This window comes from Rana temporaria, chromosome 3, assembly GCF_905171775.1.
Source record: "Rana temporaria chromosome 3, aRanTem1.1, whole genome shotgun sequence".
Classification (NCBI taxonomy): domain Eukaryota; kingdom Metazoa; phylum Chordata; class Amphibia; order Anura; family Ranidae; genus Rana; species Rana temporaria.
In genome coordinates, this window is record NC_053491.1 from 46,717,557 (window position 1) to 46,744,160 (window position 26,604).

At 45.5% G+C, this 26,604-nt stretch overlaps 1 protein-coding gene across 1 annotated transcript in view; it reads left to right on the forward strand.

Moving 5' to 3' along the window:
* ELL3 (elongation factor for RNA polymerase II 3) overlaps positions 1–26,604 on the forward strand; it is a 198,607-nt gene that overhangs the window by 31,146 nt on the left and 140,857 nt on the right. The window contains exon 2 of the mRNA XM_040342500.1: positions 23,110–23,163. Within this exon, the coding sequence (XP_040198434.1) occupies positions 23,110–23,163 (54 nt within the window). The remainder of the gene's footprint in view (positions 1–23,109; positions 23,164–26,604) is intronic.

Here is a 26,604-nt window from a genome sequence, read left to right on the forward strand (position 1 = left end):
GATTCAGGAACGTAAGTGTGCCCGACGCAGGCTACGACTGGTGCGCGTAAGTTGTACGTCCGGCGTAAAGTTAAGCCCCATAAAGGAGGTGTAACCCAGCAGCAGACATGCAAAGGTCTGCACCAAGGAATACAAGCCGGCGTACTTTACGTAGTTTACGTTGGACGTGAGTCTGGCTGGGTGTAGGATGCGTTCATGGCGTAGGCAGTGATCCGGCGTATCTTAGGCAGTTGTTCCGACGTGGTTGTGAGCATGCGTCCACGGCACATGCGCAGTTCGTTAAACGTACTTGTCTGGCGCTCGGACCATCATTTGCATGGGGTCACGCCTCATTTGCATGGGTTTGCATGGGTCAAGCCCACTTCCACCTATGCCGGCCTGCGCCTTTGAAACCTACGCCACGCCGACGCAGCGTGGGGAGCACTGGCTTCCTGAATTCCATGCTTGCCTCTCTGCTCTGCGTCGGCGTAGCGCATAGGGGGATGCGTTGCGGCGGCCTAATGCGCGCCTGCTGTCTGTGAATCCGGGCCAGGGTCTTTATCTGATTCTAAGCAAAATCTGCTTTACCATTGCCTGTATGGACAGAAATCCTCCATAGGCGGTCATGCAGCTACCTAGAATCAGTGGAGTGACTGCGCAGTGTCGGTTGAGCTAATTGCAGCATCTGGGAAGCCAAACTGTCCTATCCCAGTGGCCCTCATCTGATAAAAGTGTAAGTAGCCCCGAGGACATTCAACCTTCTGCCACCTATCCCAGCATTCCCTAGATGTTCATCTCATGTTAACGAGGCGATATTGTTCTTATTACTGATGGATTTAGATACGTGTAACTCATAAAAAGATAATTATAGTCACTGAATAATATAAGTACATGAACTCTGTATTCCGTGATTGTTATTAACTTGGTGAGATTGAAATATCCTGATTTGGGGTATTTAGTTAGCAATAAGAAAGCACTTGTTAATTTTATTTGATTTTTGGTTATAAATACTCACATAAAAAAGAAGCCAAATGCTGTAGCACCTCTTGCAATAAATCCCCATGAAGGCAGGCTTTTGTAGCTGTCATTATACATGGGGAAATCCTCTATGGCATTTCATGAATGGAATGTTTACTTCCTCTCTGCGTTTGTGAAACAAGCAGTTACCCTAAATGTAAATCTGACACGGACTTATATTACTATGCTGTATATTTCCATGCAGAACATTTGAAGTAAATATGTGATTGTGAGAGAGTAAAGCTGCCCATAAGCATGAGATAACAATCATCCAGTAATATATAACCGGGTCGGCTCACAGTCTCATGTCCAGGGACGCCATCAGGGGGGTACAGGCATTACACCTGTAAGGGGCCCGAATGTTCCCAGGGGCCTGGTCGGCGGTCGCCCCCCTTCTCAGCTCACGGCTGAGAGGAGAAACTTTCATCATTTCCGTAGTCCCCCCTCACATGTCATGGCAAGAGGAGAGAAAACCCTTTTACTTTCAATTTGCGACGGGAGTCTCAATTTCCTCGTCAGGCTTGTTTTCGACTAGAAACACGTTCGTGTGTATGCTTAGAAACCCGCACATGCTCAGAATAAAGTACGAGACGGGAGCGCACCTTCAGTAAAAGTAGCATTTGTAATGGAGATAGCACATTTGTCACGCTGTAACAGACTGAAAAGTGCAAATCGTCTCTTACCAAACTTTTACTTAACACGCAGTAACATGAGATTAGCAAAAGCAGCCCCAAGGGTTGTGCCAGTGGAATCGAACTTCCCCTGCCATTGTATGGGTTGTACGTCGCCGCGTTTGAGAACGAGGAGATTTGGTCTTGACCGTGTGTACACAAAGAAAGCTTGTCAAGTTTCTCCACAAGCCTGACAAGGAACTCGTCGAGGAAAACGATGTTTCATTTACGAAAAAATCCTCGGTCGTGTGTACGAGGCCTTATACGGCGGCAGGTCGGCTCTGCTGGGCGAGATCACGTAGCTATACGTCATCTCTCCCAGCAGCCAATAGGGGTGCGCGCACCCCCCGCTCGTCCCTGATCCCGGCGCGTAACAGAGTGAGAACCGGGAGCTGTGTGTGTAAACACACAGCTCCCGGTCCTGTCAGGGGAGAAATGCCTGATATTCTGTTCATACAATGTATGAACAGCGATCAGTCATTTCCCCCAGTCAGTCCCACCCCCCCTTCAGTTAGAACACACTATAGGGAACATAATTAACCCCTTCCTCGCCCCCTAGTGTTAACCCCTTCCCTGCCAGTGGCATTTTTATAGTAATCAATGCATTTTTATAGCACTGATCGCTATAAAAATGCCAATGGTGTCAAAAGTGTCCGAAGTGTCCCCCATAATGTCGCAGTACCGAAAAAAATCACTGATCGCTGCCATTACTAGTAAAAAAAAAATATTAATAAAAATGCCATAAAACTACCCCCTATTTTGTAAACGCTATAACTTTTGCGCAAACCAATCAAAAAAAGCTTATTGCGATTTTTTTTTTTACGAAAAATATGTAGAAGAATATGTATCGGCCTAAACTGAGGGAAAAAATGTTTTTTTTATATATTTTTGGGGATATTTATTACAGCAAAAAGTAAAAAATATTAATTTTTTTTTCAAAATTGTCGCTTTATTTATTTTTTTATGGCGCAAAAAATAAAAACCGCAGAGGTGATTAAATACCACCAAAAGAAAGCTCTATTTGTGGGAAAATAAGAACGCCAATTTTGTTTGGGAGCCACGTCGCAAGACCACGCAATTGTCAGTTAAAGCGACGCAGTGCCGAATCTCTTTGCTTCGGGGTCTCCCTCTGTACGCCAAAAGGAGAGTTGGTCCTAATTAGCTCCACTTTCATATGATACAAACTGTCGGTATTTTACTTTGAATTGGGTGAAGGCATTGCGGCACAATATAAAAGGAGACACTTTTTAGAACTATCTGATTTGGGCGCACAAGTCGCTGTCAGAACCAAAAGTGTTGCAGATGCTTCACGAATTTGGTGCAACACTTTCACAAGAAGGATTAACGCCAGAAAAGTGGTGCAGCCGCTTTATTAATTTACCCCCTGTATGTCTGTGTTTGGGAAGGCCTGCAAGGAAATGCAAATTAAAGGTCCTGGTTCCTAGATGTATGTCTGTTAAGTTGCATCTTGATATAGCGCGGTCATTTACCCCGTAGGATCCCAACACGCTTACATACACTAGGGCCAATTTTTTAGACAAGCTCTGATTAACCTACCAGCATGTCTTTAGAGTGTGGGAGGAAACCAGAGTACCCGGAGGAAACCCACACAGGCACACAGAGAACATGCAAACTCCAGGCAGATGGTGTTGTGGTCAGGATTTGAGCCAGCAACTCCATTGCTGCTAGGTGAAAGTGCTAACCACTACACCACTGTGCTTAACCTCCCTGGTGGTATTCCCGAGTCTGGCTCGGGGTGAAATTTCAGGACCAAAAGCGGTAACCCCGAGCCAGACTCAGGATCGCCTCGCAGAGTCCGCAGGCACAAGTTACTTACCTTGTCCCTGGATCCTGCGATGCCGCCCCGCTGTGTGATCGAGCAGTGTCCTCCCCGCTCGATTCACAGTGCCGAGTGCCGCCGAGCGCCGTTCCCTGCGACGTTACGACGCACAGGGGGCGGAGATCGGCGCCAAATTTAAAAAAGTAAATAAACACAATACATACAGTATAGTCATCAAAAAATTTAAAGTAGTAATTTTTATTATTATTATATTATTTGTTATAATTATTTATATTTATTTATTGTATTATAATTTATGATTTTTTTTTTAATTTTGTTATACACTGGATGTCTACTAGACTCTTGTTTGGACAGATTTAAGTGAGTTATTTCTAAAAATTACAGGCTTACAATATAAAACGCCAAATTTCCATGCAAAATAATTGTACCGCTTTCAGCACCTAAAATCTGAATTAATCATACCGCCAGGGAGGTTAAGGAAAGAAATTGTATGGTAATCATATACAGTAACACCAATTTCCACCTAAAACCTTGCTATTCATCATTTAGGCTCGGTTCACACTGGTGCGATGTGATTCGCATCTGCATTGCTGTGCAGATCACAAGCTGTATGGTTGAAATCACATTGCGTTCGCACCAAAATGGTGCAGGACCCTTTTCTTGTTCCGCACTGGAATCAGATCGCATGGTTGTTCACACCCAATGCGATCTGATACCTGTACCATTTGCCAGTTCTCTCTGCGATCTGCGAACCGATCTGGGGGTGTCATTAACTTTCTCTTGACATCTGCAGTGGTTCGCAGAGGGCAGGTTGAATTCCCTGAAAATGACATGCAATGCACAGGAATCGTGCTAGTTTCCGCATCGCATGTATGTGAACCCAACCTTACTCGTCATTGCTGCCCAATGTATGTACTAGGGTTGTCCCGATACCGATACTAGTATCGGTATCCGTACCGATACCAAGCATTTGCCCGAGTACTTGTACTCGGGCAAATGCTCCTGATGCTTCACCCGATACTTGTACTGTCAGCGGTGATCAGTGCGTGGGGAAGTTACAAGCACCAATCACCGCTGTATAGATTTAAAAGTAATTTCTCTGCTTCTCTCCCCCCCCCCCCCCCCCCCCACGCGCGGCTATCAGCTGCTTTAAAATCAGCGGGGATTGGTGCTTGTAACTCCCCCACACACGATCACCGCTGACTGTCCCATGTCCTCCTCCAGCCCCCCTACGTTTTGCTGTAGTCTCCCTCCCTCCATGTCCCCCTCCGTGCTGCTCTCTCCCTCAGTGTCCCCCGCCGTGTTTCTCTTTCCCTCAGTGTCCCCCGCCGTGTTTCTCTTTCCCTCAGTGTCCCCCGCCGTGTTTCTCTCTCCCTCAGTGTCCCCCGCCGTGTTTCTCTCTCCCTCCGTGTCCCCCGCCGTGTTTCTCTCTCCCTCCGTGTCCCCCGCCGTGTTTCTCTCTCCCTCAGTGTCCCCCGCCGTGTTTCTCTCTCCCTCCGTGTCCCCCGCCATGTTTCTCTCTCCCTCCGTGTCCCCCGCCATGTTTCTCTCTCCCTCCGTGTCCCCTGCCATGTTTCTCTCTCCCTCCGTGTCCCCCGCCGTGTTTCTCTCTCCCTCCGAGTCCCCCGCCGTGTTTCTCTCTCCCTCCGTGTCCCCCGTCGTGTTTCTCTCTCCCTCCGTGTCCCCCGCCGTGTTTCTCTCTCCCTCCGTGTCCCCCGCCGTGTTTCTCTCTCCCTCCGAGTCCCCCGCCATGTTTCTCTCTCCCTCCGTGTCCCCCGCCGTGTTTCTCTCTCCCTCCGTGTCCCCCGCTGTGTTTCTCTCTCCCTCCAAGTCCCCCGCCATGTTTCTCTCTCCCTCCGTGTCCCCCGCCGTGTTTCTCTCTCCCAGTGGTCTTTCAAATGCAATTTTTTGGGAAAAAATACACTTCAATGAATAAAAAAAAACACAAAAACAAAATGGTAAGAGCCGGTTCTCACTGGGGCAGCACGACTTGCCGAGCAACTCGGCAAGGCGATCTGCCCACGACTTTAGAGGCGACTTGCAAAATTACTTCTGTATTGAAGTAGTACAGGAACCTTTTTCTAAGTCGTAGCGACTTGAGTCGCTCCTATTAGAACGGTTCCATAGTACAGAACGGAGCTCGACTTGTCAGACAGATAAGTCGCCTGACAAGTCACACCTGTGTGAACCGGCTCTTAAGCTAGCCCAATTTTTTTTGGTTTAATGTGAGAGATGATGTTATGCCGTGAGAATTGTGAAAGAATCGTGATCTATCTTCTAAGCAAAAAAATCGTGATACTCATTTTAGCCAGAATCGTGGCTAAACAGCGGTTTGAATCGCAGGCAGATATGCAACGGAACTTGCATTTGAGATGCCATTAATTTGAAGTATTTTTGGGCGACATGCGCCCCGCGATGCGGGTTGCCGCGATTGCAGCATGTTTTAACGTGCGGCAATCGTGGCAGACCCACACCGCGATTTGAGGTGTTAATTTAATTGAGTGTCATCTCATATGCGATTTCCACATTTTGTCATTCACACATCATCGCGGTAAAATCGCAAGCAGATCCGCGGCAGATCTGCCTGTGATTCAAAACGCTGTAGTGTGAATGCAGTGTTAGAGTGGGCATAACTCTGCATTTAAAAGCAGCCGGCAACAGCAGCAAAAGTAATAAAACTATCCACTATCTGTGCCTGGCCGGATATTATGACTAGTTTTGTAGATTTCTGATAAAGGCTCTTGAAGTTTATTTATCCATTAAAAGAGTCTGACTAAGGATTGAAAGCATATAATGCTATGAATATACAGGATTTATAGTATGCACAGCCCTTTACAAAATAAAGACAGCATGGGTACAATAAAATACAGTACAAGAGGCATATTAGTGCTCTGCTTCTGAAAGCTTACAATGGAAAGCAGTGGTCTCCAAACTGGGCCCCATGGCCAGATGTGGCCCTTTTCTTGCCTTTATACACCCCTTGGAACACTGACATGAGACACTATTCCTCCAATTATACCAATGATGAGACACTATTCCTCCAATTATACCATCACAATACACTATTCCTCCAATTATACCAATCACAAGACACTATTCCTCTAATTATACCAATGACGAGACATTATTCCTCCAATTATACCAATAGTGAGACATTATTCCTCCAATTATACCAATGATGAGAGTGGCGGCCCGTCCATAGGGGGCGCCCGGGCGCCGCCCCCCCCCCCCCCCAAGTCAGTACAAAAAATAATAATAATAAAAAATATATATTTAAACATGTTTCTTTAAAAAAAAAGCAAAAAAAGGTCCTTATGTGCACTGTGTCCGGGCGCCGGGCACAGTGCAGTATGAGTAGCGCCACGTCTGTGCAATCACAAGATTGCAGACGAGGAGCTACATTGGCAGGCAAAAATGCCTTTGTGGCGGAGCCCATCGCGCCACAGCTTCCGGCGCGATGGACTCCGTATTGTGGCCGGGCGGGTGCACAGCACTCAGTATATTGCAGTGCTAGTGCCGACATCAGGAAGTGACGTCGACACTCTGCAGTTCAGAGGGACGCACCCCGTGAGCCTGCTCCCCAACCCCGCTCCCCCCCCCTGCTTATTATACTTTTTTTTTTATGGTTGGCAAAAATAGCGGCTGGCAACTTCTTTTAAAAAAAGTTCGGCGAAAATAGCGGCCATCCAGGTTGTGTATAAGATGTAACAGAGCAAGCAAGGAGAGACTAGAAGAGGAATCGGGTTTGCATTTGCTTCACTGAAGGATTGCTGTTTGGAGACAGGCAGGTGACTCTGTGTTGGACGGCTTACTTATTTCATTAAGGACTGTTATATGATGTGTTTTCATTGAGCATACTGTTATTTGGATTTCAGCAGCAACCAGTGATCTGGATTTGTTTATTTGCACTGTCATTTTTTGTATTGGTCACAGCTATTGTGTCTACTTGTACTACAGTAGCGCATTTGTTCATTACAGTGTAAAGAAAGCACCTGTGCATTTACTGGCTCTTGTCTCTTGGCTGAATGCATAGGGAAAGCACAGTGATACAACGGCTGTATGCCAGGACTATGGCGATGACTCAATTAAACTGCCTAGCGGTATTCTTTCTCCCTGCAAACTGTAGATTGTCCATAGCAACCAAAAGTGTCCCTTTATGTCAAAAATGGTTTTAGAGCAGCTAGAAAACAGCGATAATAAATTATAATCACTTGCAGAATTGTGCGATAGCGATTTGTGGGGAAATTCGTCATAAAAAAATAAAAGTAATGACAGTGACAATTCTGCAACTGAGCAAATTTCAGTGTTTTTGAGTTGATTACATTATTGAATAATTTTTATTATAATTATATTATTATTTGTTATAATTATTTATAGTTATTTATTATATTATAATTTATGATTTTTTTTTTTCAAACTTTATCATACCCGAGATGTCTACTAGACTGTAAAATGCCAAATTTCCTTGCAAAATAATGGTACCGCTTTCAGCACCTAAAATCTGAAATAATCATACCGCCAGGGAGGTTAAGGAGGCTGTGAGAAAATAAAACATTATGGGGCAGATCCACAAAGAAATTACACCGGCGTATCTATTGATACGCCGGCGTAATTTAAAAATTCCTGCGTCGTATCTTTGTTTTGAATCCTCAAAACAAGATACGTCGGCATCTCGGCTTGATCCAACAGGCGTACGTCTACGTACGCCTTCGGATCTTAGATACAATTTTTCGGTGGCCGCGAGGTGGCATTTCCGTCGAAATCCACGTCGAGTATGCAAATTAGCTATTTACGGCGATCCACAAACGTACGTTGGACCGGCGCATTTTTTTCCGTCGTTTGCGTTCGGCTTTTTCCGGCGTATAGTTAAAGCTGCTGTTCTGAGGCGTACTCAATGTTAAGTATGGCCGTCCTTCCCGCGTACAATTTAGAATTTTTTGCGTCGTTTGCGTAAGTCGTTTGCGAATAGGAATTTGCGTACAATGACGTCACCGTCGTAAGCATTGGCTGGTTCCGGTTTCATTTCGAGCATGCGCACTGGGATACCCCCAGAGACAGCGCATGCGCAGTTAAAAAAAAACGTCGTTTACGTCAGGTCACGACGTATTAACATAAAACACGCCCCCATCACTCCCATTTGAATTCCGCGCCCTTACGCCGCAACAGATACACTACGCCGCCGTAACTTACGGGCGCGAATTCGTTGAGGATTCAAACCAAACAAAAGTAAGTTACATCGGCGTAGCGTATCTTAGATACGCTGCGCCCGGCGCAGATGTATGTGGATCTGCCCCTATGGCTTTTTATGAGTTTAGCTCCTCTACTATGCTAAATAGATGCCAGCTAGGCCACGTCCTTTACGTATTTAAATTTTTGCTTAGACCTGACTTCACCTTTTCTTACGTAAGCAAGCCATATTTATTTATAGGGACTTTGCTATCCGATTTACTTTATCTTAGCATGTAAATACTTACAAAAGTCATTGGGGTTAGATTTAGTAACATTATAAATATCCATAAAAATAGTTACAATTTGCAATTACTGCCTATAGGTGCAATTTTCAAATATTTAGCAAAATGAAAGCAAATATTTGGTTTCTTTTTTTTTTTTTTGTAAAATTCTTTTTATTAAAATTTTTCAACATGACAGACATACACATACAAGAGAGTGTCATGGCACAACACCACGTCTCTCACGACCAACATGGTCGAATCATTGGCATCCTACCTAACATAGGTAGCTACCTTCCAAGAAAACAAAACTCCCAAACCCCTAGCCCCCCCTCCCTCCCTCCCTTAGCCCCGTAACTCAGTCCACCACCTCCAAATATTTGGTTTCTTGACCTGCTTTTTCTTTTTTCTGGTATGGTGTTTCTCAATCTATTTGCAGTCGCAGCACCATTTAAACGTATGCAAAGTCTTGAGGCACCCAACCTAAAAATGCAAAAAAAAATTGTAAATGTTACTTATCAGTGGGAAACCTGAGCCTGGGACAATGCACACAACTGCTTTGATGAAAATACATTGCAATGTAAACCTTATTTTATTTACCAATACAATATTGTGGAAGAAAAAAAAATCCATACATCAGAAGCCTCCCTTTACATTACAGGTCCTCTCATCACATTAGAGGCCCCTCTATCACTTCAAAGTTCCCATTTACATCAGAGCTCCCCATCAAATCAGTGTCCCCTTATGACAAAGTCCTCCTATAATGGTGTGCCTCCATTACATCACAGTCCTTCCTTCACATCAGTCTCTTCCCATCACACAGTCCCCCCATCACACAGTCCCCCAATCACAAATTCCCCCAATCACACATTCCCCCAATCACACATTCCCCCAATCACACAGTCCCCCAATCACACAGTCCCCCCCATCACACAGTCCCCCCATCACACAGTCTCCCCATCACACAGCCCCCCCATCACACAGTCCCCCCCATCACACAGTCCCCCCATCACACAGTCCCCCAATCACAAATTCCCCCAATCACACATTCCCCCAATCACACATTCCCCCCATCACACAGTCCCCCCATCACACAGTCCCCCCCATCACACAGTCCCCCAATCACACAGTCCCCCAATCACACAGTCCCCCCATCACACAGTCCCCCATCACACAGCCCCCCCATCACACAGTCCCCCCATCACACAGTCCCCCCCATCACACAGTCCCCCCATCACACAGTCCCCCAATCACACAGTCCCCCCATCACACAGTCCCCCCATCACACAGTCCCCCATCACACAGCCCCCCCATCACACAGTCCCCCATCACACAGCCCCCCTCACACAGCCCCCCTCACAGAGTCCCCCCCATCACACAGTCCCCCCATCACACAGTCCCCCCATCACACAGTCCCCCCATCACACAGTCCCCCATCACACATTCCCCCAATCACACATTCCCCCAATCACACAGTCCCCCAATCACACAGTCCCCCAATCACACAGTCCCCCATCACACAGTCCCCCATCACACAGCCCCCCTCCTCACACAGCCCCCCCTCACACAGCCCCCCATCACACAGTCCCCCCTCACACAGTTCCCCCATCACATAGTCCCCCCATCACACAGTCCCCCAATCACACAGCCCCCCCTCACACAGTCCCCCAATCACACAGTCCCCCAATCACACATTCCCCCAATCACACAGTCCCCCATCACACAGTCCCCCCATCACACAGCCCCCCCATCACACAGTCCCCCCATCACACAGCCCCCCCCTCACACAGCCCCCCCATCACACAGTCCCCATCACACAGTCCCCCCATCACACAGCCCCCCCATCACACATTCCCCCCATCACACAACCCCCTTTTCACATCACCTTTTGGCTCCTGCGGTGAGGCAGAAGGCAGGAGGTGGAACAGGTCTTAAGGAGGTGGACTGCTGTCCTCTCCTGAATGCAGGGGGTGCCTCTGCAATCCACCTGCACTGGATCAGCATCATGTGTTACCATGGTGCAGGTCACCCTGCCGATAACACCATAGCAACAAATGCTGCTGTTCATCCTGCCCTAGCCACTTCAAGACCGCTCACAGTACATTTAGATCATTACTTTGACATTGAAGACCGTTTTTATGGTAGCAACTAGCTGCCAAAACCCCAGAATTTTTTTGTACTTCTGCATCTAATGGTCCCGGCAGGTCCCGGCAGGGCCGTCTTCATAGCATCATGGGCCCCTGGGCAAAGTGATGCTCTGGGGCGCCCTACAATGGAGACAGTGCAGGTAAACAGAAATCAAGTAGGTAGGAGGTGGGGGATATCTAGGGTGTAGAGGGGTCAGAGTGCTGGGGGGATATCTGGGATGTAGAAGGGCTGCAATTTAGGGGCTCAAGGATCAGCTTCTTTGGGGAAAGGGCAGGGGCCCCCCATGCAGCTGGGGCCCCTGGGTAGTGCCCATGTGTGCCCTCTCATTAAGACAGCCCTGGGTCCCGGTGGTGGATTCACCACAGGGCCACTTTTATAAGCGGCAGGAGAGGAGCTTCCCACTGCTTCCTGGCCATCTTCGGGCTTTCCATACCTGTCTGTTATCCTGGAGCCGATCCAATACGTGGCTGGGCAGGAAGCCGAGTGAGGGCAAGATATCCCCCACTCGGCTCTATGCCCTTGGAGGACCGGAGCGTCGTCTGACGTCACTTCCATCTTAAAGGGATGTTTTTTTTTTTTATCTCATAAAGGCAAAATTACTTTTATTTTTGCTTTTAAAGGTAAATGTGAGATCTGAGGTCTTTTGGACCCCAGATCTCGCATGTAAAGAGGCCCTGTCATGCTTATTTCTATTACAAAGAATAGTGATAATTTTTTTTTTTAAAGGGACAGTGTAAATATAAGAAATAAAAAGTAAAATAAATAAGAAAAAAATTTAAGCGCCCCATCCCTACGTGCTTGCCCACAGAAGCGAACACATACGTAAGTCACGCCCGCATATGTAAACAGTGTTCAAACCACACATGGTAAGTATTGCCACGATCATTCGAGTAAGAGCAATAATTCTAGCACTAGCCCTCCTCTGTAACCCTAAACAGGAAACCTGTACAAAATGTTGTCGCCTATGTTGATTTTTAAGTACCATTGTTTGCCGCCATTCAATGAGCGTGCGCAATTTTAAAGTATGACATGTTAGGTATCTATTTACTCGGCGTAACATCATCTTTCACATTATGCAAAAAAATGGGCTAACTTTGCTGTTTTGTTATTTATATTCAAAAAAGTGTATTTTTCCCCCAAAAATGTTGTTTGTAAGACCGCTGCACAAATACCGTTTGACATCGAATATTGCAACGATCGCCATATTGCCAATATATATAATATTTGGGGTTTCTAAGTAGTTTTCCAATACAGAATACTAATTTAAACGTGTAAGCAAACAGTTCCAGAAAAGGCCTGGTCTTAAAGTGGCTAGTGATATGGTGCTGGCAGCCACTCCCAACCCTGCACCATGGTGAACCATGGCATTGATAAAGGGCAAACTGGGTCCTGTGCTTGCCGCAAACTTAAAGCCAAATGGCACCCTGGTTGAGAAATACTTTTCCACGATGTATAATGTATTTTTTATTGGTTGTTTTATGGCTATGCAGTGATACTGTAACAAGAATAGTGATACTTTTTTTATTTGTACTAAGAGTTACATTTTCAGGAGAAGCTTTCATAGTATACCCCCTTCTTTTAAAGCGGATGTGCCATGGGAACAAAATATTAAAAGTCAGCAGCTACAAATACTGCAGCTGCTGACTTTTAATATTAGGACACTTACCTGTCCTGGAGTCCAGCGCCGATCGCAGCAGAGCACGAGCGATCGCTCGTCACTCTGCTGCTCCCCCCGCCATCCACGCTGAGGGAACCAGGAAGTGAAGCACTGCGGCTTCACTGCCCGGTTCCCTACGGCGCATGCGCGAGTCGCGCTGCGCCCGCCGATTGGCTCACACGCTGTGTGCTGGGAGCCGAGTGTTCCCAGCACACAACGGGCGACAGACGGGATGTGACGGAATGCCCGTCTTTCGCCCGTATCGTGTGGCCGGAAGTGGGTGCAAATACCTGTCTTTAGACAGGTGTCTGCACCCCCCTCCCCCCTGAAAGGTGTCAAATGTGACACCGGAGGGGGGGAGGGTTCCGATCAGCGGGACTCCACTTTAGGGTGGAGGACCGCTTTAAGGTCCAAAAAGAAAGAAGTATACCCTTCAATTTGTCCAGTCTATGCTGCCCTACCTTTCCTAAGCAAGATGGCACTATGAACGCATTTTTGTTTATAAACTTGTACAGTTACATACCCGTATTTATCGGTGTAAAACACGCACAGGCGTATAATGCCTAGTACACACGATCGGTTAAACCCGATGAGAATGGTCTGATGGACCGTTTTCATCGGTCAAAACCGATCGTGTGTGGGCGCCATCAGTTATTTAACTATCTGTTAAAAAAAAGCCAACTTGTTTTAAATTTAACCGATGGATTCCTAACCGATAGGACAAAACCGATCGTTAGTAGGCACAACCATCGGTTAAAAATCCATGCATGCTCAGAATCAAGTCGACGCATGCTTGAAAGCATTGAACGTCATTTTTTTCAGCACGTCGTTGTGTTTTACGTCACCGCATTCTGACACGATCGTTTTTTGAAATGATGGTGTGTAGGCGTGACGGACCATCAGTCAGCTCCATCGGTCCGTTCTCATCGGATGGACCGATCGTGTGTACGCGGCATAACACGCACCTTAACTTTAGGAGGGAAGTTTCAGGGGAAAAAAATTCCACAGCCCCCTGCATATAACATGCAGGCACAGTTTACCCTCTATTTTCAGGGTAAAAAAGTGAGTGTTATACGCCAATAAATATAGTAGTTACTAGGGGTGCAACGGATCGTCACCGATCCGTGATCCGAACGGGCCACCCCGTTCGGATCGGCACACCCCGCGATCCACGGAGCGCTCCGGAGCCTAGGCCTAGGAAAGTCCCCGGCTTCGGCCTAGCTCCGGAGCGGCGGCCATCTTGCTCCACCCAGTCTGCTTGCCAGAGCCCAGCGTGACACGCCTCCCCGGGGAGGCGTGTCACGCTGTGCACTGGGCTCTGGCAAGCCAACATGGAGAGGCAATATTAGCAGAGAAGCACTGGTGTGAGAGGAGGGGGGGGAAAAAAGAGCACATTTCAGGGGTGGATTAAAGAGGAAGCAGGTGAGGCTGTTTGGGACTTGTTAAAAGTACAATCTTGATGTTTTTACAGAATATATATATATTCTGTCACGTCTGTCCGTGTTCATCCGATGACGGATGGAATAATAGGATTTTCCTCCGTCTGCAGAAACGGAGCATGGCGGAGGCCGATGAGATCGGATGTCAGCGGATGTTCATCCACTGACACCCGCTATCTCATAGGGATACATGAATGCCCGTTTTTCACCCGAAAACGGATGGATGAAAAATGGACATACGGTCCGCAGGTGTGAAAGGGGCATAAGTCTGGTTGAAAAAAGACACAAATCCATCTAGTTCAACCATAAAAAATAAATAAAAAATAATATCGTACTATCCCATATACCCAATCCTATACCCACAGTTGATCCAGAGGAAGGCGAAAAACCCCAGCAGAGCATTATCCAATTTGCTACAGAAGGGGAAAAATCCCTTCCTGATCCCCGGGAGGCAATCAGATATTCCCCGGATCAACTTTACCTATAAATTTCAGTACCCAGTTATATTGGGCCAGATTCAGGTAGAAGTGCGGTGGCGTAACGTATCGTAGATACGTTACACCGCCGCAAGTTTTCATCGCAAGTGCCTGATTCACAAAGCACTTGCGATGAAAACTACTCCGGTGGCCTCCGGCGTAAGCCCGCGTAATTTAAATGGGCGTGTGCCATTTAAATTAGGCGCGCTCCCGCGCCGGACCTACTGCGCATGCTCCGTTTCGGAATTCCCGTCCTGCTTTGCGCACAGTGACGTAATTTTTTCGAACGGCGACACGCATAGCGTAATTCCGTATTCCCGGACGGCTTACGCAAACGACTTTCATTTTTAAATTTCGACGCGGGAACGACGGACATACTTTATACAGCAATACGATTGCTGTGTAAAGTTAAGGCACCAAAAACGACGACTAACTTTGCGATGGGAAACTAGACTAGCGGCGACGTAGCGAACGCGAAAATCCGTTGTGGATCGCCGTAACTCCTAATTTGCATACCAGACGCTGGTTTACGACACGAACTCCCCCCAGCGGCGGCCGCGGTACTGCATCCTAAGATCCGACAGTGTAAAACAATTACACCTGTCGGATCTTAGGGATATCTATGTGTAACTGATTCTATGCATAGATACTCTGAGAGATACGACGGAGTATCTCCTTTGTGACTCTGGCCCTATGTGTGCACTTAAGGCCTCGTACACACGACCGAGAAACTCGACAGGCGAAACACATCGTTTTGCTCGTCGAGTTCCTTGTGAAGCCGTCGAGAAACTCGACAAGCCAATTTTCTCCATTCCCGTCAAGGAAATAGAGAACTTGCTCTCTTTTTGGCTCGTCGAGTTTCTCAACAGTTTCCTTGACGAAAATGTACACACGACCGGTTTCCTCGGCAAAAAAATATCCCCCAGCAAGTTTCTTGCTGGTTTTTGCCGAGAAACTCGGTCGCGTGTACGAGGCCTCAGGAAAGAATCCAGGCCTTTCTTAAAGCAATCTACATATTCGAATATGTGACCAGTTTAAAAATATGGCAGCTCTTTATACCATTTATTAAAGGTGTACGTGGGCACAGATGTCCTCAGAGAGCCTCCTGTAGCTTCTGTCACGCTTCCCTTATAAAAACAATTGTCCTCATTGAATGACGTTCTTTGCATCACTTTGTGTGAATCACTCATCTAATATAATAAAACATAGCTAGAGTTGAATTTGCAGATACAATGTAATTAAATTAATAGCATATCTTAGCCAGACCTGGATTCACAGGAAGGATAATTATGCCTGCTGTTAGGTAGGGAGAGATGAAAGGACGTTGCTTTGTGCAGCTTGTATATGCATCACTCTTTTTGGTTTACTTTATACGTATATTAAACTCATGAAAAGAACTTCCTGTCATCTGCCACCTCCCTCTTAGGCCTCGTACACACGACCGAGGAACTCGACGGGCGAAACACATCGTTTTCCTCGACGAGTTCCTTGTTAGGCTTGTCGAGGAACTCGACAAGCTTTCTTTGCGTACACACTGTCAAGACCAAATCTCCTCGTTCTCAAACGCGGTGACGTACAACACATACAACGGCAGGGGAAATTTGATTCCACTGGCACAACTCTTGGGGCTGCTTTTGCTAATCTCATGTTACTGCGTGTTCAAGCGGTGGTTCACCCGATTAGGTCACTTTGTATGTTTCACTAGTCCCCCCGATGTATCTAACGATTTCGCTGTTCACAAAAATTCTAAAAATCTACATACCCTGTTTGTAGCAGCTCGACCAGGCACTTCCTGGTTGTAGGGTTGCGGGACTGGGCGTGTCGCTTAGCTCCACAAAGCATTTTGGGAGCTATCACGTAAGCCTCAGAACAATGACGAGACACTTTTCATTTCAGCAGCCAGAGGAGAAATCTCGCGATATTTCGAATGTCACATGACTGCACCCGGTCATGTGACGATCATGTGACCGGGGGCGGATACAATTCGCCCATTGTAAACACAGCAGGGAGTGTCCTTTTCAGGACGCTTCCGGCCGTTGTCCTAGCAACTCTGCAGTGTTGACGGCGCGCCTCGCCGTCACACTGCGCATGCGCGGGATAGAGCGGTGAATGCTGGGACAGCATTCACCGCATCCCGGAAGATCCTATAGGAGGGCTTCAGAGTGCCCGGAGTAAAGATGGCAATGTCCATCACAATATTTTATAAAATATCTTTCTGAGGGATATCGTCCTGCTAGCGGCTGCGAGGATGAGACTGGTGAGTACTATTTTCTTTGTACCACCAGCGTTTCAAAAAGGTATTTAAAAAAAACTGTTTTGCCGCGGAACTCCCGCTTTAAGTAAAAGTTTGGTAAGAGACGATTTGCACTTTTCAGTCTGTTACAGCGTGACAAATGTGCTATCTCCATTACAAACGCTACTTTTACCGAAGGTGCGCTCCCGTCTCATACTTTATTCTGAGCATGCGCGGGTTTCTTAGCATACACACGATCGTGTTTCTCGTCGAAAACCAGCCCGACGAGGAATACGACGAAGAAATTGAGACTCCCGTCGAGGAAAAAGAGAACTTGTTCTCTTTTTTCCTCGTCGAGTTCCTCGACAGTTTCCTCGATGAAAAACATACACACGACCGTTTTCCTCGGCAAAAAAGCTCTCCAACCAAGTTTCTTGATGGATTCTGTCGAGGAAAACGGTTGTGTGTACGAGGCCTCACAGAAATAATTTTTCTTACATTAACCACCTTCCTTTAGTCTTGCAGGGTTCAAATTCTTGAATCCTCACCTAGGCGAGGATGACGTGGGTCCAACTATCCGCTGCCTCCCGGGATATCTACATCACAACCCAGAAGGCAGTGTTTTAGCACAAGATCCTGTGCATTTCCAACTTCATCATTAGAACAACGTTTCCCACACACGATCGTTAAAAAAAAAACGCTCTAGCAAAGCGTTGTGACGTACAACACGTACAACGGCACTATAAAGGGGAAGTTCTATTCGGGTGACGCCACCCTTGGGGCTGCTTTAGCTGATTTTGTGTTAGTAAAAGACAATTTGCGCTTTTCTGTCTGTTACAGCGTGATGAATGTGCTTACTCCATTACAAACGGTAGTTTTACCAGAACGAGCGCTCCCGTCTCATAACTTGCTTCTGAGCATGCGCGGGTTTATCACGTTGTTAAAGCCCACACATGATCATTTTTTACAACCCGAAAAATGACATTGTTTAACGACTTAACGCCCGCCGCACGACTATTTACGTCCGCAAAATGGCACGGACAGGCAGATGGGCGTATATATACATCCTTGCCTTTGCGCGGGTCGGGGGTCCGATCGGATTCCTTTGGGGAGCGATCCGGGACGACGGCGCGGCTATTCGTTTATAGCCGCTCTGTCGCAATCGCTCCCCGGAGCTGAAGAACGGGGAGAGCCGTATGTAAACACGGCTTCACTGTGGCGGTGCATCGATCGTGTCATCCCCTTTATAGGGGAGACACAATCGATGACATCAGACCTACAGCCACACCCCCCTACTGTTGTAAACACACACTAGGTGAACACTAACTCCTACAGCGCCCCCTGTGGTTAACTCCCAAACTGCAACTGTCATTTTCACAATAAACAATGCAATTTAAATGCATTTTTTGCTGTGAAAATGACAATGATCCCAAAAATGTGTCAAAATTGTCCGAAGTGTCCGCCATAATGTCGCAGTCACGGAAAAAATCGCTGATCGCCGCCATTAGTAGTAAAAAGATTTTTTTTTTATAAAAATGCAATAAAAATATCCCCTATTTTGTAAACGCTATAAATTTTGCGCAAACCATTCGATAAACGCTTATTGCGATTTTTTTTACCAAAAATAGGTAGAAGAATACGTATCGGCCTAAACTGAGGAAAAAAAAAATGTTATATATGTTTTTGGGGGATATTTATTATAGCAAAAAGTAAAAAAATATTGATTTTTTTTCAAAATTGTTGCTCTATTTTTGTTTATAGCGCAAAAAATAAAAACCACAGAGGTGATCAAATACCACCAAAAGAAAGCTCTATTTGTGGGGAAAAAAGGACGCCAATTTTGTTTGGGAGCCACGTCGCACGACCGCGCAATTGTCTGTTAAAGCAACGCAGTGCCGAATCGCAAAACCTGGCCTGGGCATTTAGCTGCCTAAATGTCCGGGGCTTAAGTGGTTAAAACGTTGTTAAAAAATAGAGCATGTTCGAAAAAAAAATTTTTGTCGTTTTTCAACGTTGTTTTTTACAAGCCGAAAAATGATCGTGTGTACGCGGAATTAGAGGCGCCTCTCTTCTCTTTTATACTCTGTAGCTCCTGCTGGATTTTGCTTCTAATCCCCTTGTGGAGGTTTCCATTTGTGGATGGACATTTTATGGTTACACAACCTATCCCATTGCTATAATCTTTTTATATGGACTATAAACTGAAGGACCTATGAATAAATAGTTGTGGAAAGAAACATTTGAGTTTCCATTTTTTCTAGTGGGGAAATTTGCTTCGATATACAAGGGCTTTGGATTACAAGCATGTTTCTGGAACAAATTACGCTCGTAATCCAAGGTTTTACTGTATTGTTTTACCGCTTGTCATCTTTATACATTTAAACTGATTTGCTTGCTTTATGTTATGTTCAGAAACGTCCGGCAGGATTTATTAGCACAAAAGGCGGCAACTGCAAAAGAATAAGGTCGTCATTGGATGGAGATCCTCCTGAACAACATGACATGACGCTACTTGTATATCAAGTCAACATTTATTAAAAAATGTTGCTTGAAGGGAGCTGCGGTGGCTCAACGCGATTGGCACTGCGCTGATAAGCTGCTAGGGGTTCAGATCCCGGTCTCGGCTACATGTGAATTGAGTTTGGTGGTCCCAGCCCGGCTCCCAGTGGGTGTGCTATGCGAGGTAAGCCTGCGCTTAGTACGCCCACCCCCCTCCCACAAAAAAAACACCACACTTACACGCACTCGAAATTGGGTTAACATGCACGCACTTTGACCACGCGGTCTCTAAAAAGAGAGGCGAAGGACTAACGGGGCTGGTTGAGCGGGCAAATCCTCTCACTCCCTTATAGGGAGTCCCTCTGCCCCGTTGGGCTTCAAAGCGGAGCAGGTAGGGCGGGCTGTGTGGGAGGACCCCCTCACACACCCGCCATTGCCACCCGGGGCATGGAGAAAGGTGGCAGATTGCCTCTGGGGGAGGCCTGCCTACTCCCAACTCCTGCAGTCCGGCTCCTCTGTCGAGTACACGCACAAAATACACTTTAAAAAAAAAAAAAATGATGCTTGTGTTGCAAAAAGCTCCCAAACCAAGTTACTCTCAAACCAAGGTTTTACTGTAATTTCAATGTGAAGCTAAGATCAAGACCAAAGGGGCATGACCGCTAACTTGCAGGAGGGAAGTTCAAAGCTAAGCTTAAAAAGTCTCATTTTACCAATAGAGTAGTTGAGGCTTGAAACAGACTTCCAGCAGGTAGTGAGTCATTCTACATGAAGCTGAATCAAACATGCTTGGGCAAACCTAGATCTATACTCAAAAGTTAAAAAATTTGCACACATTAATGCAATAATAATGTATACCATATGCCAATAGTGGCCCGGATTCAGAAAGGAGTTACGTCGGCGTATCTCCAGATACGCCGTCGTAACTCCGAATGCGGGCCGTCGCATCTCGGCCCCTTCATAGAATCAGATACGCCTCAATGTTGCCTGGATACGAACGGCGTAAATCTCCTACGCCGTTGTATCTTAGGGTGCAATATTTACGCTGACCGCTAGGGGCGCTTCCCAAGACTTCCGCGTCGAATATGCAAATTAGGTAGATACGCCGATTCAGAAACGTACGTCCGCCCAGTGCATTTTTTACGTCATTTACGTAAGGCTTTTTCCGGCGTAAAGTTACCCCTGCTATATGAGGCGTACGCAATGTGAAGTATGGACGTTGGGCCAGCGTCAAATTTTCCGTCGTTTGCGTAAGTCGTTCGTGAATAGGGCTGTACTTAAGTTACATTCACGTCGCAAGCATTGACTATTTGCAGCGTAATTTGGAGCATGAGCCCTGGCATACGTTCATGGACGGCGCATGCGCCGTAAGTCAAAAACGTAATTTACGTGGGGTCAGCCTTGATTAACATACAACACTCCCACTGCCTGGATAATTTGTATTACGCGGGCTTACGCCGGACCACATACGCTGCGCCGCCGTAACTTAGGGCTCAGGTTCTTTCTGAATACAGAACCTGCCTCACTAGGTTACGGCGGCGTAGCGTATCTGAGATACGCTACGCCCGCACAAAGTAACGCCGGGCTTCCTGAATCCGGCCCAGTGTATTTAGGTTTTGTGCTGCCCTAGGCCTGACTAAACTCGTGCACCCTTTAATTTAAATATGACCCACCCCTTCCTGTCAAGGCCACACCCCTTTCTGTTTAAGACCCACCCTGAAATTATCGAGTGGGGACACTAGTTCTTAGGGCCTGGGGGGGGGGGGGCTAGGCATTGGATTCCCTTGATTGGCACAGATTTCCTCTCACTTCCTGTTTGGCTATGGGGCAGGAAGTGAAGGGAAATCTCTGCAATGGGACAGGGATGGTAAAACATAAACTGACAGAGGCTATAATAGAGCTATTTCTCTATCCAAAATGGGGGAAAAAAGTGTTGCCTATAGTTCTACTTCTACACATTTCTGATCATTTTATGGAGAGGACTAAGAAGATATAACCATGCCAATGGGGCAGCAGAAAACATATAGCACAGTGAGGAAGGTTTGTGGGCCAGGATGATAGGACAGTCAGAATTAGAAGCAGCTTGTGTTACACTAACAGTGTAGCGCAAGCGGGAGGGGACTCTTTCCATGCTGCCCCCCTGCAAAGTGCTGCCCTAGGCCTGGGCCTTGTTGGCCTAGGCCAGGATGGAGCGTTGCCATATGCTTAACAAAAAAGGTGTACCTGTGCCACCATACAAAATCTAAGGCCAGATTGAGACCTTTGAAGCAGTACTAATAAGTATTTTTTCCATTAGTCTATTCTAGAACGTTGAGTACAGTATATTCAGGTACAGTAGAACTACCAATCAATTGTAATTAATGATTAGCTGGAGAAATATCTGATAATTACAGACATGGAGTATTCGGCCTGGCTTGATGTTTGAATCATCGCTTTCTTGTCTGCCAGACATACAAGGAAGCAGAGGCTAGGGTTGCTCAAGTAAACTTCCTGCTATACCTTTTGTGTACCTTGTAATCGGGACACAGCCTGCACTGTTTGAAGGATGCCTCGGTCATTGGCAAAGAATGCATTGTATTTGAATCTTCTTTCCTTGAGGACATTGTGTAACAGTTCCATTTATTGAATAAATACAGATGGTGTCATTATAATTACCTCTTGAAATATTAAATGGCAAATAATGGATTCGTATGAAGAGGTATGGGTTTCTTGCTGTGCTCAAATGTCATCAAGTTTACATTTATCTTTATTTTTAAGTAGAATTGAAGTGGCCAAAAATCCTTGAGTCCTGAAAAGGCCCTTTTGCAGTTGTAAAAATGTTTGTGCTGGGGTCAGCCTTGATTACCGCGGACCGTTTTCATCGGACATGTCCGCTGGTGTGTACGAGGCCTCAGTAAAAAAAAAAAAATGTTTAAATAAAGAACTTTGAAGCAAAAAAAGGGTCAATGCCCATCAATGCAGCCTGATCAATGCCCATCTGCAGCTTCAAAATTGCCCATCAATGCAGCCTGATCAATGCCCGTCTGCAGCTTCAAAATTGCCCATCAATGCAGCCTGATCAATGCCCATCTGCAGCCTCCCTATTGCCATGAATGCAGCCTGATCAATGCCCATCTCAGGGAGGGGGGCGGGATGAGCGCCGTCAGATAGATTACATACAGTGGGAATCTCCTGTTTACTCGGCAGCCTCTTTAATACAAAGTCCCGCCTCCTGGACCGGCTTCTATGATAGACAGAACATGGTCCATTGCCGGCTCAGTAGACAGGACTTCCTATTACAGAGGCCGCTGAGTAAACAGGAGATTCTCGCTGTATGTAATCTGATGGCGCTCGTCGCGCCCTCCTCCTCATTGTCTCAGAGGCAGCCCAAATTACAGTATTTGCAGGGGGAAAAGTGAGTGTTATACGCCAATAAATACAGTACATTTGAAACTATATGAGTTTTTAGTGATTTAGTTTACACATAAATGTGGTGTCTGTAAATTCCAAAACTAGTCTCCAGTGTCCTGATTTGTGGTTTGCTTCTTCTCATGATTACCTGTACTTGTGTAGCAAAGAACTCTGACCATGAACTAGGAGACCTAGATTAGTGACCCAGTTTGGATTTTAAGCAGTGTTGTTATATAGTGAGGCCTGTCACATTTTTAGCCAGGAATCAGGTCTGTACTTTGTTATATTCTTTATATTACCAGCATGCTGACCGTTTCATTCAATGACTTCTGTTTTCTCTCTCATAAAGGGTTCAGAAACGACATTGCCACCGCCTGTGATCACTTTTCAGGGGAACCAGGGGGTAAGTAACCTGTATTACGTTGTACTGATTATATTAAATGTACATGTGCAAGAACATGGGCTGACAATGTTGTAGATCTTTCAATAAAATAAAGGCAAAAAGCCTTTAAGCACTTTACTTTTGAAATGCACTTCAATGTACCCTTCTCCATAAAGTTTAACACGTTGACCTATAAAAAAAAAGTCACTGGGAACCTTTTCTGTATATAAGCACTTTCCAATTTATTTATACCCCAATTATTAATGACCTTTGGTCCAATCTATTTCTTTGGGCAGGCCTGGACCTTTGGTTGGGCAAGGCGACCAGTCTAGTAGGTGGCCTGAATTGCTTTCTGTGTCATGACTATTAATATTTATATATCTTCTAACTTGTAATTTTTACACTTGTAATAGTAGTCAGGGCCGGCCCTATGATGGGACCGGGTGGTACCATGGGTACCAGGCAGCACTTTTAGGGGGGCAGCATACTGATGCCCGCCAGCCCGTTCCGCCAGCTCCGCTACCCAAATAAAATTGATGTTCTTCTTTTCCCACAAATAGAGCTTTCTTTTAGTTGATATTTGATCACCTCTGCGGTTTTTATTTCTTGTGCTATAAATATATATATATTTTAACTTTTTGCTTTAATAAATATCCCCAAAATTTAGAAAAATAAACTATTTTCTTCAGTTTAGGCCAATATGTATTCTTCTACATATTTTTGGTACCAAAAAAAAACACAATTAGCATACATTGATTAGTTTGCGCAAAAGACATTGTGGCCGCCGGCAATTCACAGGTCCCTTTATACTCCTGGATACATGTATAGAGCCATGGCAGGTCCTTTTATACGCTTATATGCAATGCATGTATAGAGCCATGACAGGCCCTCTTTATACATCTATAGAGCCATGACAGGCCCTTGTTATACTCCTTTATACATGTATAGAGCCATGACAGGTCCTCTTTATACTTCTTTATACATGTATAGAGCCATGACAGGTTCTCTTTATACATCTATAGAGCCATGACAGGCCCTCGTTATACTCCTTTATACATGTATAGAGCCATGTCAAGTACTCTTTATAGTCCTATATACATTTATAGAGCCATGACAGGTCCTCTTGATATTCCTTTACATGTAAAGAGTAATGACAGGTCCTCTATATACATGTATAGAGCCATGACAGGTCCTCTTTATACTCCTATACATGTATAGAGCAATGACAGGTCCTCTTTATACATGTATAGAGCCATGACGGGTCCCCTTTAGTTATCATGATATAATATAATGAATGTGGGGGCCTTTTGGTTGGCGTGATTTTTTTTCTGGGGGGGGGCAGCATTTCATTCTTGGTCCCAGGCAGAACAATGTCTTGGGCCGGCACTGGGAGGGCCCAATCAAAACTTTGAATGTTGACATCCTCCAGATATGTGGCCACATATTATTGGGGTGAGGAGCATAAGACCCTGTCCATGGCACTCTGAAAAGTAGCCAGGGCATTTTCTAAGCCAAAGGGCATTACCCTGTATTGGACAGAGCCCTCTGGTGTTACAAATACTGTTTTTTCCATAGGTGTCATCAGGTAGAGGTATCTGCCAGTAACACTGTCAAATCTAAGGTCGTCATGTATTGGGCTGTAGCCAATCATTTAATGAGCTCATCTATTCTATTCTACCTATAAGACATGTGTCAAGTTTGGTTATTGCATTGAGTTTCCAATGCTATACTGTTAGTCCCTTTGTGATGGCAATAAAGTAAAAAACCGAAGGAAAAAAAATCCCTGTCTAAATCCTTGTGGCTTACTAAAATAAATGAACCAAGAGATATGGAAGACCTCATGGACAACCGGGAGGAGACCTTTCTGCGAAACCTGGGGACCCTGGTGTGCTTTTGGAGGGGACTGAATGCTAGCCTCTTGCCTTGCGATCATGGGCCCTGGCATTTGGGGGAACGGTGGCAGTGCTCTTTGTGAGCTGTATGCCTGGGGACCCCTGAGGTGGTGTTACTTTGGATTCAGGTCCATGTCCCCCCAAGACACATAGACTCTGGGAACCCTGTATATGTCATATTAGAAATGGTGACTGATTCAGTCATACTGTTGGGACACATGCTGTTAGAATATGCTGATGTCAACTTCAGCCACCTGTCTGTCTGTTGTTTTCTATAATGTAAATGAGTCTAGTATGGCTTGTCACAGCTTCTAATAGTCTTTCACCCATTGTTGTTTGTGCTAAATAACTCTGCAATTGTATGAAGGACTTCTGTGTTGATATGTATGATAATGTGTATTGCAGTTAGGGAGTTACATCGGCTGCTTTAAGGGAATAGTTAATTAGCTCATGTTAATTTATGTTTCTGTGTATTGTTAGAGTAATATGAGCAGAAGGTAGGAACCTCCTCCTCTTTACCTGTATATAAGACTTGTATTCTGGTTCTAATAAACTGTCTGATGTTTTACCCTGCACTGAGCTACGACTAGTAAATGGGAAAGCTTAGGGGTCTTGGATTGTGTGGTACCGGACAAAGAAGCGATAAGGTGGACAGACTCATCTTGAGTACGGGAGTCTGTCACACCTGGCATAACTTTGTATACTGATCCCTATCTACGGGAAATGGCGCAACTGGACTGATTTCTTGAATTTTGCCCTGTTCCCTAGACGAGAGGCTCTATCTATCTATCTGTCTATCTATCTATCTGTCTATCTATCTGTCTATCTATCTATCTGTCTATCTATCTATCTATCTATCTATCTAATCTGCCTTCTCCTTTGTCTGTCTTTCTGATTCTGTTCTTACTGCGCCCTCGAGACACCCGTTCTTCCAACCTTTTCTCCTTCTTACAGTACCCACTATTTACATTTACACTCTTATCTTGGTTGCGGGCTGTTTGGTTAGATAAATGTATATCTTTATGCAAATCGTAATCGCAATATGGTCCCATTTCTGAGCTAAGCGACCCATGAGGCAGTAATGTTACATGTTGTGTTGTCTCAAAGTTTTGATTTACTTTGCCCTACCCTATTTTATTACATTTTATTCGCATATGTGTTTCTATGTAGTAGGTCCTTTATGTAGTTACTCAATGACCTACCCCCGATCTCTAAGTAGCCTACAATTTTCACAACCGGACTAAGGCCTCACGGCTACTCATATTGTAAAGCGCTGGGGGTGATGTTATATGTTATAGGATTGCTTGTGTATGACCCTTCTTTTTTGATACGTAGATGTGCTACTGTATATACCATACACGTTGGCTGTTATATGCAAACATCTTTGAAAATAAAGGAATTCTAAAAAAAAATTAATTAAAGTGTAAAAAAAAAAACCTGTTGCATAACACAGGTGTGAAGTATCATCGAGAACCTTGGAGTGAGAGCAATAATTCTAGGGCCAGCAATAAAAGTGATACATTTTTTTTTAAAAGTGACAATGCAAAAAAGAAATAAATAAATAAGAAAA